The 16,071-nt window shown below is 41.0% G+C and overlaps 1 protein-coding gene across 4 annotated transcripts in view; it reads left to right on the top strand.

Moving 5' to 3' along the window:
- Nucleotides 1-16,071, top strand: part of MYBPC1 (myosin binding protein C1) — a 221,529-nt gene that overhangs the window by 23,279 nt on the left and 182,179 nt on the right. For all 4 annotated transcript variants that reach the window (XM_073545016.1, XM_073545014.1, XM_073545011.1 and 1 more), the window contains exon 2: nt 12,702-12,944. In XM_073545016.1, coding sequence (XP_073401117.1) covers nt 12,702-12,944 — 243 coding nt within the window. The remainder of the gene's footprint in view (nt 1-12,701; nt 12,945-16,071) is intronic.

Below are 16,071 nucleotides of genomic sequence, written 5' to 3'. Positions count from 1 at the left end.
CCTGCAAAGGTCCAACCCAATACTTAAGACTGCCAAGGACCCCTCTAGGGTTAAAGAGAAACCTATCCAAGTCCTGATTAAACCTGCCACTCGATTCCAGAATCCTCTTATCTTGGTGCACCACCACCACACATGACCCAGATCCCCTTTTTTAACAAATCCGCTCCAGCATAATGAGGAGTTGATTTATTACATTGGAAAAATTTATAAGGGGTCAGATACCAGTGCATATGTATCTTCTTTAGCTGTTCATGATGATTAATGCAGGAGGAGTACCGTTTAGCATATGTGGCTGCAGTCCACCAGTGTTCAGGGGTGGATGAGAAAGATCGTACTTTCTCCCAAACATTCATATAAGGGAGTTTGACCGACTCCGCTGGCAAATTAAGAGTTCTATAAAACAGAGACAATCCATGTTTATTTGGATATTCTACTTTAAAATATTTCTGCATCATGTCTGATGGGTCAGGATTCTACTAAGCTTAAAATGTACACAAATGGATAAAATTACGAATTTGGAGGTACTGATAAAAGCATGTTTTGGAAATCTTGTAAAGTTGGGACTAATCTGCAAAGGAGGGGAAAACAGGGCCATCTAAGATTTTGTCAAGGGTGCTTACACCTGACCCCACCCACAGGTCTAGTGACAACCCAGGGATGTGTGCCTCTATTGCTTTTACAGAATTGCATGTAAATATGGATTTTGTCAGTGATCTATCAAGGTTATTCCAATAAAAAAATCAACGAGGACATTGTTTGTAAGGGAGAATTTGAATTCAGGGGCTTCAGTAGTTCTATCTCTAGCAAAAGTCTAGTAGACCTGTAGGGAGAAAACTGTCTTTCTATTTGAAGCCATCTATAATTAAGATCTCCAGCCCACCAATCCTTTGCGGTCTCGAGTATGGCTACCTTGTGGTACAAAGATAGATTTGGTACACCGATGTCACTACAGGAATATTGGAAATGCAGAGCCCTGATCGCCACCCTTGTGTTTTTTTGCCAAATAAACTTGCCCAATAGGGATTGTAGGAGCCCTATCCATCTAGATGGGAATTTGATGGGGAGACATCTAAACAAGTAGGTAATCTTAGGCAGCGGCAGCATTACCATTTGTATTCTGGCAACCCAGGACAGAGGGAGAAGGGTCTGCCTTTCCAAGCCCCCACGAACTTCCGAAGTCAGCGATTGATTACTACATTTCTCATTAGTAGGATATCTGCATTACATCCTGCATAATCTCTCCTAAATTATTAGTCTTCTTGGCTTTTCAGCAGCTTCAGAAGAAATTATAGAAAAAATGGATGCTACTTCATATGCTCATTTTTATATATTTCATGTGGCTGTTCAGTCCCCTATACAGAGTGGCGTAACTAGAGTCCGATGGTTTCGGTGCAAATTTTGGACCTGGGTCCACACCTACATGTTGGTCAGATGTATTAGCCTTTACTCGCAGCTTTATGTAATGACATAGACCACTTGCAATGTATACGTACCTCTCCATCAGCATATGATCACTTACACCCCTTGCAATATCTACTTCACCCTTGTGTATATTTAATCAAACCCTCACCACTGGGTCAGAGCTGGGATTCAGTATAATCAAAGACAGGCACCTACCTAGGCTGTTAACTTCGGTGAAGCAGGTAAGGGCACAATTTGAAATTTAAAAAATCCTATCATTTTAAAGGCAGAAATGAGACAATTTACCTCTAACTGAGTCCTGACACAGTTTGCCACTTATCCTGATTGTCTACAACCAGTAACTGTCCTGTCCACCAGTGCTCAAAGTTAGCACAAAGTCAGTAGTCGTTTAGTGTTGGCACAGGACACACACTGACTGTCGCATTACTTGACAATCTGAACGCTGCTGGATAGGTATTAGAATACTTTCTTCCAGCACTAAGAGATGTCTCAGGCTCAGATTGACAACCAGCGCAGGCGCAGCAGCCAGTCTGTATCCTTTGCCATTACTAAACCACCACTAGCTATTGTGCTGACAGTGAACGCTGATGGTCAGGATAGTTACTGGTTTCTCTCTGGTAAGAATCAGGATACCTGTGTCAGGACTCGGTCTGCCACAAGTTATAAGCAGCGATGGGCACCACTTATACAAAGCATTAGGCAGTGATGAGTCCTCCTAACTCCTTACAGGTAGGGATAAATGATATGGAGCTTCAGGACTCAGAAGTGCTTTATAATAATCTAACCCTTATAGTATCTTAAAAAATTCCACAGATTTAAGCATAAACTCCCCCAAAAGTACACGCACTCCTGATTCACCTCACACACCATCCCCTTTCATAGTGTAATAATCACAGCACCCTCAACATCTCGCTTCCTTCAAGGATCAGTCAAATACCCCATTGAAATAATTATACCTCACCACATAGAATAATAATCATAGCCCACCACCATTCCCATTGACCCTTGCAGCAATCACCCTCCACCCCCATGGAATTATAATCTCATACAACATAGCATAAATAAATATAATCTGTCACCCTGTGGCACAACCAAGTAAGGATAACATCACAAAGTATTGTGGACTTGTCACATTATGTTTTCGGCATGGCATCTCCTTTACGTTAGCAACCATATCCGGCATACTGATCCAAAACTTGTTGGCAGAAGGGAGGATTACTCATAAAATCCAATGATATGACTGGTTTTATTAGTCCAGGGGTTTTATAAAATGACATCTGGCATCTGGTTAGCTTTTATGGGTACCTGCAAAGCTCCTCTCTTATTTTTCTTTTCCCCTTTGTATCACTCAAAAAACCCCTTGGTACCATGGTAGGAAATGTATCCCAATTCCAAGTCTGGCAGCAGATGCTAGTTAGACTTAACACTTATTATTGCATTACCAACCATACTACATGCCTCACCTTATTGAATTGTTTTGTTAATCTTTTCAGAATCTCTAAGAATACTGAAATAAAGTCCTCTTATATAGTGCAATTATAATGGATAAGAGAAGAGATTATCTGTTACAAGACCAACCATTTTTTTGAAGAACTATGAATAGAAGTTTTTTGTCACATTATTTCATACCATTAATTTGAAAAGGGTATATCAATTACAGTAACTACGATCCTGTCCTTGTTGCACAGCTAATGTTTTTTTCCTCAGCAGTGATCTACAATTTTCTTACTATGCAAAGATCACAACAGTCGCCAGAACTTTCTTTGGTTTTTCAATTTTTACATGTACATATATGTATTGCATTGCCAGAAAAAATTCCAACCATAGTGCACCCCCAAATGCAATGCCATCAGCAATGTCATCCATCTAATGGCAGGCATATTGTGTAACCATAAAATGCAAACAATATCATGCCCTTGTGTAGTGTAAGCCACAGTATGCCACCCAAAATCTAACCTGAGTACTATTTCTAGTCAGTGTTTCAAGTATCATCAAGTATCATCAACTCGGAATGTGCCACCGAACAGTGGTGGCCATAATGTTGCTCCCATACATTGTCCATACAGTGTGCATCAATGGTCTCTGCCATTGTGCTCCCATTTCCTGCCTCAATGCCCCTCCCTAAACCTCTTGTTAGTACTGATATATCCAAGGGCATACAAAGAAGCCATGGGGCCTAAAGCCTGTTTCACACATCAGTTTTTTTGTGTCAGTTAAAATCCGCCTAAATGGCGGAAAGCGGATCCGTCATTAACTGATGAGAACGGATGCCACCGGACCGTTTTTTTGACGGATCCGCCGAATGAAGAATTTTAAAGGAACCGCTGCCCGGGAAGGAGAGAGAGAGAGAACTTTTTGTGGCCGCCAGAAATGATTTCAGGGTTAAATTTCCACCTGACTTCATTCCTCCGGGCATGCGCACTATAAAAATGCGGATCCTGCAGCACAAAAAACGTTACATGGTCCGTCCAGGCATCTTGGCGGATGCAAAAAAAATGACGGATCCGCAAAAAAACGGATCCAATGGATGGCCATCCGTCAAGATCCGCCGGTAATGCAAATCAATGGGGAAAAACGGATCCACCCAAAAAAATGGCGGATCCGTTTTTTTGCAAAAACGGCGGATTTTAACTGATGGTCAAAAACGGAAGTGTGAAACAAACCTAAGCGAAAGTTCTAATTGTGACATCCTTTCACCTCCCCCCCCAAAAAAATGATTTGTTAGGTTCACAGCAAATATGCACAGACTCACAGTCTTCCATATATTATGATAGCCTCACAACCCCTCCACACAGTATGATGGTCCCCACAGCTCTAAATACAATACTATGGCCCCCCCCACAAGTCCATACAGTTTGATGGTCCCTAAAGCCTTCCACACACAGTAAATTGCCATTTCAGTGCACCCCAGTATTATGCCTCACACACAGTATAATTCCCTCATACAGTAGGATGACTCCCCAGACAGTATGCTGCCCCCATTGCCCTCCAACATACACTTTGATAGCCACCACAAACCATCATTGCATCCTCACACAGTAGAATGTCTGAAAAAATAAAAAATACTTCCAAAGCCCCATTTTTCAAATGCATCACTCAGCTTTGTGCTGAGTGAGGACGTAGGATACACTCAGAAGGCATGATCTAGTGATATCACTCCTTCTACTATGCTGAGACTCAGACATGCAGGATGAATGATTGAACAGGGAACCTATCATTCCCTGTTCTACAATAATGTTGAACTGTATCTGCATCCTGCAGATATTTTTGAAATTGTAATGCCAGATGAGGGTGTGTTGCTGTTCAGCACAAGGCCAGCCCCTCCTTGGACTCACAGGTCCCTTAAGCCCCCGTTACACACTGCGATATCGCTAGCAATATTGCTGTAAAGTCACTGATTTTGCGACGTTGCAGCGATATTGCTAGCGATATTGCTGCATGTGATACTTACCTCCGACCGGCTCCCCCCGCTGGTTATCGCTGATCGCGCGAGAAGCTCCTGGACCATTCCTCGTCGGCCACTTCCTGCTGGGCTTCCTGTGGCGCCGACGAGCGACGCGTGGAGCCGGGCGGGAGGACGCAGGATCGCCGCGTCTGACAGGTAAGTAGCGATCCCCGACCACCGCTATGTCGCTGGTGAGATCTGCCTGTGTCACTAGCGACCACCTACCGATGCACCAGCGATCCTGACCGCGTCATATCGCTAGTCGGGATCGCTGGTGCATCACTAGGTGTAACGGTACCCTTAGTGTCCGCAAGATCTACCCATCTATTTACCTTTGTATCTGTGCACATTTAAATAGCCCAACTCTGCACTCTTGAGGTCCATTTAGACAATTCAATAAGAAGGAATCAAAGTTCATTACAATGTTCATTCGATGATTATCAGCTTGTATAAACATGCAAGGAGTCCCCTACAGAGGAGCAAAACAAACGTTTATTGGGTAATTGGATAATTCGTGCCAGCATTAAAGCGAACCTGTCACCAGGTTTGGCCGATATGAGTTACGGCCACCACCTTTCAGGGCTGATATACAGCATTCTGTAATGTTGTATATAAGCCCCCAACCCGACATAAAAGAACTGAAAAATAACTTTTATTATACTGTGGGGCAGTCCAGTCCGAGGGGACTCGCTGGTCCTGGTCCGGCGCCTCCCATCTTCTTGCGATGCCGCCCTCCTGCTTGCTTCATGGCTCCCCGGCATCGCGCTCCTGCGCAGGTGTACATCTCTGACCTGTTGAGGCCACAGTAAAGTACTGCAGTGTGCAGGTGCCGAAAAAGGTCAGAGAGGCCCAGCGCCTGTGCACTGCAGTACTTTGTTCTGCCCTCAACAGGGCAGATAAGTATGCTTGCGCAGGAGCGTGATGCTGGGAGACTTCTGTGGATGAAGTCCAAGAAGGAGGATGTCATCACAAGAAGATGGGAGGCACTGGACCAAGACCTGCGACACCCATCGGACCGGACCTCCCCACAGGTGAGTGTAATAAAAGTATTTTTTCTACTCTTGCAGGTCGGGTTGGGGGCAGATATACAACATTATAGAATGCTGTATATCAGCCCTTAAAGGTGATGTCAATAATTTATATTGGCCAAAACTGGTGACAGGTTCCCTTTAAAATCATTATTTGCAGCACATCATCCTGCTTAAGGAGTAGTTGTATTGGTAATAACGATGATATCCTATGCTCGGAGAATGCTCATATTAATGATCGTTCTGTGTACATATAATTCTAATCGACCATTAAATGACAACCAATTGGCTTGTTTATACTGTAGCCAATCAACGGTTATTTAGCCACAGTTAATAGGTGTAAATGTGTGAGGGAGCGCCAGGACCATAGTCGTGGCTGAGGTTAATGACTCTTGCGCACCCTGGTCTCCCGTCACATGAAAATAATGTCCCTTAATCAGTGTAGTTGCCTCACTGCTCTCTGCACCTTCAGGGTCTCCTCTGAATTGCTGCAGACCCCTTTCATACGATTGTGCACAGAGACACAGTCCAGTTGCAACTTAAAACGCAGAACTTTACTTTTTTCTTTGTACAGCATATACTTGTCAGATATATCATCAGCATAGGGTTCCATACAGACCACATTTTCCACTTTCCCTGCTGTTGTGAGCTCATTTTCGGGTTTGCCTCTGGCTTCTGGTGAGGGTTATGGAGCTGGCTGTGCTGACAGAGGAGTAGTGAGTTCTCTATCTGGACTCCCTCTGTTGGTGAAGGGAGGTAATGAAGCTGATCTAAATGGCAGAGACCGGCCACCTGAGGAAGAGGACTGTGATTGGACATCAGGAGTTTCTGATTGGATTTAAGGCAGCTGACTCCCTAGTTTCTTGCTGGTGATTTTTCCTGACTGTGGCTTCTGGTTTCCAGTTTGGTTCCTGCCTTCTTAAAGCTAAGTTTTCTCTGCTATTGATCATATGAGTTTTTGTCTGTTTACTTAGTTTTTGTGTTCAGCCAGCCCTGGCTGGGACTGGGCTGAATCCCCATTTTGTCTCTGATCAGTTGATCTCTTTTGCTCTGTCTTCAGAATATACCTGAGTGCTGATATAGGGAATTGAAGTCTAGCGACTTCAGGGCTTTTTTCTATCAGACGTGTTGGACATTTTTGCAGGGTTTTTTGTGTGATTGCAGACAGCAGCTTTTCTTTCCTGTCCTTTCTAGTTAGTGAGGGCCCCATCGTTTGCTCAGCCTATCTTTCTATCTGTGTTTGTGTTTTCAACTTGTTTCACCGACAATACATGTTGGGGGCTGTCTATTGCTTTGGGGTCTGCTCTGGGGCAGTTTAGATTTTCCCTTTCTTTCTTTAGGCTTATTTAGCTCTCCGGCCATGATGAGGCATCTAGGACCACCGTAGGCATGCTCCACGGCTACTGCTAGTTATGTCGATAGGATCAGGGGTCTGCAATCCGCTAGTTACCAACCTCTCCGGTTTTCTGGGCTTAGCTTGCTTTTTGTTTTTTCCTCCTCGGTGACTCATTCATAACACCCTGCACTTCTTCCTGCAGCCTTCAGTACATGCCTGGGTCTTGCGGTAGCACAGTGTCTTCCCTGTTCAGAATCACTGTGCTTGGGGGTTCCCTTGTCCATTTCGCCCCGGATCTGAGGGCATCAGTCCATGTGATTATCTGCCACATGATAGAGCCACCTGCGTCCCCGTACTGTTCTGGCCTTGCCTTTAGCCTATGCTCCACCACTGCTGTCACACTGTTACTGAGACTGTACTTCGGCCCACTGGGCCCTGGATGGCTGGGTACCTTGCCTCAACGTTGCGTAGCTGTCTGCCCTGTATGGGCTCCAAAGCCCTACTCCCCAAATTCCCCAATGCTGATCAACTTAGCTGCAGATAGCTCCTCCTATATTTAACTAATTACAGGATAAGTTCTTCTATGTCCCCACCTAGTGTCTCAACTAGGGTACTACGCTTTCCCTATGAAATAATGCCATATATATACTTTACACATAATATACATGACATGAAATATTTACATTAGCAGCAATCAAATGTACCAGAATGTGGGTAAGGGTATTAGACGGACTTTGCAACCCCTTTCAAATGCACCTAGATCATCCATATATCCAGGTTTCTGATTCCTGTCAGAAACAGTAAATAAAACTATAACGTTCAGAAGTGGAATTATATCTTTTATTGCTTACCTTGGTATATAATGTATGTTACATTTTCATCAAAGTATAGGCATTCCACTTATCAGCATAGAATATGTAGATATGTGCACCATGTAGGGCAATTTCAATACAAAAAAAACATAACAAGATTTTCAGAGCTTATAAAATATATAGAAAAGCTGCAATTTGTATTGGATGTTCACTGGTTGATGCCACCATAGCTCAGAAACAGTTATTTTCTATTTACATTATATTCCTAGCTCTGTGCAGCACAGTAGTTTTGATGCTCAGGGCTTTGGTGGCTGAAATTACCATATAAAGATTCCAAAGACTAATGATTCCTCTGCCCTCTTACAGACATTTCCACTATTTACTACTGTCTGCATGTCATGTATGGTAGTGTTGTGATTGTTTTCACATGCATGCCCCTCAGATCTGCTCCTGAATGATAACCTGTGTTAATTAGAGGACAGGATGTATGATGTCCTGTGCTTCAGGGATGAGTAGACAACCACAGGTCCAAATTATGGATGTCTAAATGGCAGGAGATAAACACCATAATACCATCATTATGTGTGTATATGTGAAGCTGGCTTATAGAAACCTTTTACCATTTTATTTTTGAAGATGAAATACTCTTTCACCTCTTAAAGGCGTTATCTGGGACTTTGGCATTTTTATGTGATGGGACTAAGAACTTACAGGCATGTAGATGCCTTGCGACGATCTGGTCTGGCTCAGAGCAGTCACGGATTGCTCCTGCTGATGATTCTTCTGCATTTCAGTGACATTGCATCGACAGAGCAGCTCCTTCTCTTATGCTCTGCTCTGTTGATGGGGCATCACTGCTGACATCATGCTGAGTGACAGTTGGCTCCCCATTGCCTAATTGCACCAGATGCGGCTGTCAATCAGCAGGATGTTGGCAGTGATGACTCATCAACAGAGCAGACCAGAAGAGAAAGAGCTGCCCCATTGATGTGAGGTCAAATAGCAACATAGTAACATAGTAAGGCTGAAAAAATACATTAGTCCATCCAGTTCAGCCTATAAAATTCTGTCAGAATAAATCCCCAGATCTACGTCCTTCTAAAGAACCTAACAATAACTGTAAGATACAATATTGTTACGCTCCAGGAAGACATCCAGGCCTCTCTTGAACTCTTCGACTGAGTTCGCCATCACCACCTCCTCAGGCAGGGAATTCCAGATTCTCGCTGCAAGAACAGTAAAGAATCCTCTTCTTTGTTGGTGGAAAAACCTTTTCTCCTCCAGACGCAGAGAATGCCCCCTTGTGACAGTCACCTTCCTTGGTATAAACAGATCCTCGGAGAGATATTTGTATTGTCCCCTTATATACTTATACATGGTTATTAGATCATCCCTCAGTCATCTTTTTTCTAGGTTAAACAATCCTAATTTTGCTTACCTCTCTGGGTATTGTAGTTCCCCCATCCCCTTTATTAATTTTGTTGCCCTCCTTTGCACCCGCTCTAGTTCCATTATATCCTTCCTGAGCACCGGAGCCCAAAACTGTACACAGTACTCCATGTGCGGTCTAACCAGAGATTTGTACAGAGGCAGTATAATGCTCTCATGTGTATCCAGACCTCTTTTAATGTGCCCCAATCCTGTTTGCCTTGGCAGCCGCTGCCTGGCACTGGCTGCTCCAGGTAAGTTTATCCTTAACTAGGATCCCCAAGTCCTTCTCCATGTCAGATTTACCCAGTGGTTTACCGTTCAGTGTGTAATGGTGATATTGATTCCTTCTTCCCATGTGTATAACCTTACATTTATCATTGTTAAACTGCATCTGCCACCTTTCGGCCCAAGATCCCAACTTATCCAGATCCATCTGTAGCAGAATACTATCTTCTCTTGTATTGACTGCTTTACATAGTTTTGTATCATCTGCAAATATCGATATTTTACTGTGCAAACCTTCTACCAGATCGTTTTATAAATATGTTGAAGAGAATAGGTCCCAACACCGACCCCTGCGGTGCCCCACTGGTCACAGCGACCCAGTTAGAGAATATACCATTTATAACCACCCTCTGCTTTCTGTCACTAAGCCAGTTACTTACCCATTTACACACATTTTTCCTCAGACCCAGCATTCTCATTTTGTGTACCAACCTCTTGTGTGGCACGGTATCAAACGCTTTGGAAAAATCAAGATATACCATGTCCAATGACTCACCTTGGTCCAGTCTATAGCTTACCTCTTCATAAAAACTGATTAGATTGGTTTGACAGGAGCGATTCCTCATAAACCCATGCTGATATGGCGTTAAACAGTTATTTTCAATGAGATAATCCAGAATAACATCCCTCAGAAACCCTTCAAATATTTTACCAACAATAGAGGTTAGACTTACTGGCCTATAATTTCCAGGTTCACTTTTAGAGCCCTTTTTGAATACTGGTACCACATTTGCTATGCGCCAGTCCTGTGGAACAGACCCCGTTGCTATAGAGTCTCTAAATATAAGAAATAATGGTTTGTCTATTACATTACTTAGTTCTCTTAGTACTCGTGGGTGTATGCCATCCGGACCCGGAGATTTATCTATTTTAATCTTATTTAGCCGGTTTTGCACCTCTTCTTGGGTTAGATTGGTGACCCTTAATATAGGGTTTTCTTTGTCTCTCGGCATTTCACCTAGCATTTCATTTTCCACCGTGAGTACCGTGGAGAAGAAGGTGTTTAATATATTAGTTTTTTCCTCATCATCTACAACCATACTTTCCCCACAATTTTTTAAGGGGCCTACACTTTCACTTTTGATTCTTTTACTATTGATATAGTTGAAGAACAGCCTGGAATTAGTTTTACTCTCCTTAGCAATGCGTTTCTCTGTTTCCTTTTTGGCAGCTTTAATTACTTTTTTACTTTTTTAGATAAAGAATTTTTTTCTCCTTATAGTTTTTTAGAGCTTCAACGGTGCCATCCTGCTTTAGTAGATTAAATGCTTTCTTTTTACTGTTAATTGCCCCTCTTACTTTTTTGTTTAGCCACATTGGGTTTTTCCTATTTTTTGTCCTTTTATTCCCACAAGGTATAAACCGCTTACAGTGCCTATTAAGGATGTTCTTAAACATTTCCCATTTATTTTCTGTATTCTTATTTCTGAGGACATTGTCCCAGTCAACCAGATTAAGGGCATGTCCAAGCTGGTCAAACTTTGTCTTCCTAAAGTTCAGTGTTTTTGTGACTCCCTGACAAGTCCCCCTAGCGAAAGACAAGTGAAACTGTACAATATTGTGGTCGCTATTTCCTAGATGCCCAACAACCTGCAGATTTGTTATTCTGTCAGGAGAAGCCGGAGAATCGCCACCTGAATCAAGAGTGATGTTGCGGGTCTAGAACAGGCAGGTACTTGGCAACTACCTGCCGGTATGTTCTTTACCCCATCACAAAAAAAACAAACTCCCTTATAACCTCTTAAAGGAGACAGCTATTTTTTGCCTTCGAGACAATTTTTTGTTATTTTAGTAATGTGTTTCAAGAGCCATAGATGTTTAATTTTTCAGCCTACATAGCCATAGCAAGACTTAATTGCATTTATTATAATAATAATAATTTTTATTTTTATATATCACTAACATATTCCGCAGCGCTTTACAGTTTGCACAAATTTTAATGGTATCATGTTGGCTTACATGATGTGTCGAAGGAGTTTCATTATTTTTTGGGGGTGTAAGGGTTATTATTTGAATGATGAGTTGATGTTTCATTGGTACCATTTTTAATATGATTTACATATATATACTGTATACTGTATATATATAATTTCTCAAAAATTAATTTATATTAAAAACTTGTCTTTAAGTTCATAAATTAGTGGCATTACTTGGCACTGGCCAGTCTTGAAAAGTTAATAGAAGGATATGATTCACTAATATTGTATGCTGTATGCTGGCACTGTAAGTGCGGTTTAGTGGTAGTGGGAAAGGCCTGCAACTTTTTGACAGATTTATTAATATGAAAGCCATAAAACAATACAAATTTTCATGCAAAATCAATGCTTGCTTATATGAGACATAGATTTCTTTTTGTGACTTTAGTATAGTCTAAAATATGATTGATTCATTTAGATGCATAAACCGTAAACTATATTTGAAATAATTTACTCCAACAAACTTTTTTAGGTTGTGGTTTGAAGGTCAGTCTTAATAAACGTCGGAAAAAATGCATTTTGACCATCCATCATGGAGTTTTTTTGATCGCATATTCCATTGGAGATGAAATAGAGATTTGAATGGTTTACTGTTCCAAGAAAATTGTCCTTGCATAATAATAACAAAAAAGCCAAGCTAAAATTAATACATTCATATAAATGCATACTAACAACTCTCATTATAACAATCCACTATTTTTGTCACAAAGATCACAAGACAAGGAGCATGTGTACAGGATAGCCCTGTCTGATCTACTTGGTAATTACATCAGGGTATCTATCAGAATAGCCGTCATGAAAAAGTGAATTTGGCACTTGTCTATGCTGCACCTGTCATAAAGACTAATAGAGCAGACAATCCTTTTGACGCTTAAATCATCTAAATATAGTACTGAAAAAAAGCTTGCGAAAACACAGCTCTGTCCCTTCTGTAGACAAGACAAGGTCTTTCTTTTTATATTTCAGGATCTGCTTTCACTAACCAACAAAAGACTGTTCAAGCAGCAGGTGGAAGTAGAACTGAGATCACAAGCCAGACCGTGAAGACTGGGGTGCAACTGAAATGGCAGCAGGATGGAAAAACAGAAAAAACAGTCAGCCAAACAGAGCACACAAAGCGTACAGTAATTGTTGATAATAAAGTCACCCATCAGGAGGAGTTTTCAGTTATGAGAGGAGACGCTAAAGCAAAAGCTGGCTTTAAAGAAGGTATGGATACAATCCAAAACACGTTTGTTAAAAAAAGTACACTTTTTTGTGGTTATATTTAAAAAAAAAAAAAAAAACTCCCTAACCTTCTTAAAGAGGTTGTCATGGGATATAAGAAAGGATGGTTTACCTAAAGAACTGAGCCAGAGAGCCAGCCACCTCTATCACATGCTGACACAAAGAAAGGGTATAGAAGTCCCCCAACTGACTGAGCAGCAGTGGAGCTGCCGAAAGTGGGTGAGAAAAGGGGGTCTGACATTGGGACATCAGTGACAATTTGGTTATCTAAATATAGTTGTACATTCAAATATGTTTAATTGTGTTTTCCATCAGAGGAGCAGAAAACAGAAATGATAGTGGAGTTCCATGGTATCTTCCATAATTTTGGCAGGAAGAATGGCTCTTCATATTGTTCTTTTTTCCCATCAAATAAGTCTAAATCTGGTGGAGACTTCAAGAAAGATCTTTCAACACTATTATATCATAGATGATATGTAGATAAATAGATAGATATGATATATAGATAGATAGATGGATAAATAGATAGATATGAGATAGATAGGTAGATAGATATGAGAGGTAGATAGATATGAGATAAATAGATGGATAGATAGATTTTTGTACAGACATAACCCTATTCCATAAATGCCTTCTAAAGATCTTAAGGTAGCAGTTGCTGAGAAGCTTTTTAGACAAGTACCATCATATGATTTACTGAATATGCACACACTGATTTACTAAATAATAATATCTTTGTTCCATAATTATCATCTTTGGCCCCGAGGGTTGTTTGGCTTCTAACTTACCAGAAGTGAACTCTCTGATCAGCACCATTAGCTGTAGGTCAGAATGGTGAACATTTACAAAGACAGTATCTCTCTGTAGCTATTGATTTTAACAGATACTTTGTAATACTTCATTTTGCCTGTGGAGGCGCTGCAGAGAAAATGAGCATATGATTTCCGAGCAGCAGGAAACCCTAGGATTACCTTATCATCAGGGGTCCATTTTATTAAAAGGTGTTGTCTAAAGGGAAAATGGTTACTTAAAACTGGATAGCGGAAAAACTCTTTAAGCTCAGGGAAAAAAAGTATGTAGCCATAATTTCCTCCAAATAAAAGTGTTGAGATCCCAAGATGCTGTACCATTATGAAGACATAAATGTAACAGAATACATTAGCATTACTGGGAGACTGCTGCATGAAATGTATTGACACAAAATCATGAGATATGCTGCCGTTATGCCACGGCATATGTAACGTTGCTGTAAATTGCCAATATGCTGATGGCAGTAAGATTTAGGTAAGAATGTTCAATGTCACTATGGATAAACTAACCTTACTGCTGTCAGCAGCACACTGTCAGTACTTGTCACATCTTGTTACCACATGGCAGCCCATGACAGCACATTCTTTACTGTCAAGTCAGGAAGTAATCACTATTTCCTTAGTTATATCTGAAATAATGAAACAAAAATAAGAAAAGATAGTTACAGAAAAACACACAAATATATAACTATTGTGAAATGCCTTAAAATAAGTCATGAGAGCTTGGAAAGTCCTAAACAAAATTAATGAAGCAGTGGTGCGCATGCACAGATATTGTTCTATTCCAAAGGAGCATGTTGGAATATGTTTGGTGCAACAACTCCATTCGTGTCTATGAGTGTTTAGCTGCTAGATTTGTATGTGGTTTATAAAGGTAGAACAACAACAAAAAATTCCCAGAGACTCACACAGGGATAGCATGTGACTGTATTTCCTGTTTTTCTGTGTATGAGAGAAGCAGTCAGCTGCAGATGCTGCACAGATAGAGACACACAAATGATTTATTCCTGATCTATTAAGCTTATCATATATATTTTTCCTGTTTGTTCCTGAATAAAGAAGCTCTGTTGCCACATGCTTGGAGAGTATCCTAAATAATTCGCTGCCAACAGAGCATATAAAGGGACTGTCAGCCCATAATGACTGTTCAAACCAAGTACAGGTGCTCAGTGCACCATGACGTGGCCAAACATTTATATACACCCTCTCACCTGCTTGTTTTCCCTAAATATCCACCCCTTCTTCTTTGACAGATCTGGTTTAATAAAGCCAGAGAAGAGCAGAGATAGATAAAAAACAAGCAGGTGGGAAGGTGTATATAAATGTTTGGTCACGTCATAGTGCACTGAGCGCTTGTGCTTGGTTTGAACAGTCATTCTGTGCTGATAGATACCCTTTAAGTGTCTTGTGCTCAGAACTTCCTCCTTTCAGAAAGTTATAACCTATCTTGCAGTCATTACTTTCATTGTTCGGAATAACAGGCATAGACTAGTGATTCCATGCCGCTGTTTTCTGAATTATTTTTTTTATGGTAAGGCTGTGAAATTCATTGTGGTAGATAAAAAAAAATATCATAAATCAGTAAAATGCCAATTGTGCAATGCTGTGATCTGAGAACTAATCTAGGTTTTTTTTTAATGGTCAGCAGATCAATTGGCATAAATAACTTTTCAATTCTTGACTGCCCATATGATATTGTCATGTGTTTGGAAGCTTCTTTTTGGCAACATCTGAATTAATTAGAGACACACCTGTGGATGTATTTTAATGCACACCTGAAACACACTGCTTCTTTGTGTGGCATCATGGGAAAGTCTAAAGAAATCAGCCAAGATATCAGGAAGAGAATTGTGGACTTGCACAAGTCTGTTTCATCCTTGGGTACAGTTTCAAGATACCTGAAGGTGCCTCGTTCATCTGTACAAACAATTATGAACAATTCCAAACAAAATGGGAATATCCAGCCATAATACCGCTTAGGAAGGAGGCGGGTTTTGTGTCCCATAGGTGAACGTGCGTTGGTCCGACATGTGCATATGAACCCAAAGAAAAAAGCAAAATACCTTGTGAAGCTGATGGCAGAAGCTGGTAAAATTGTGTTAATATCCACAGTGAAACGAGTACTATATCAACACTCTGCCAGAAAGAAGCCATTACTCCAAAAGAAACATAAAAAAGTCAGATTAATGTTTGCAAATGCACACAGGAACAAAGACCTTAAATTTTGGAGACTTGTCCTGTGGTGTGATGAAACTAAAATTGAACTTTTTGGGCATAATGTTCATCATTACATTTAGAGG

This window comes from Dendrobates tinctorius, unplaced genomic scaffold, assembly GCF_039654945.1.
Source record: "Dendrobates tinctorius isolate UK_male_01 unplaced genomic scaffold, ASM3965494v1 ptg000139l, whole genome shotgun sequence".
Taxonomy (NCBI): domain Eukaryota; kingdom Metazoa; phylum Chordata; class Amphibia; order Anura; family Dendrobatidae; genus Dendrobates; species Dendrobates tinctorius.
This window is presented reverse-complemented; position numbering and strand designations above follow the sequence as displayed.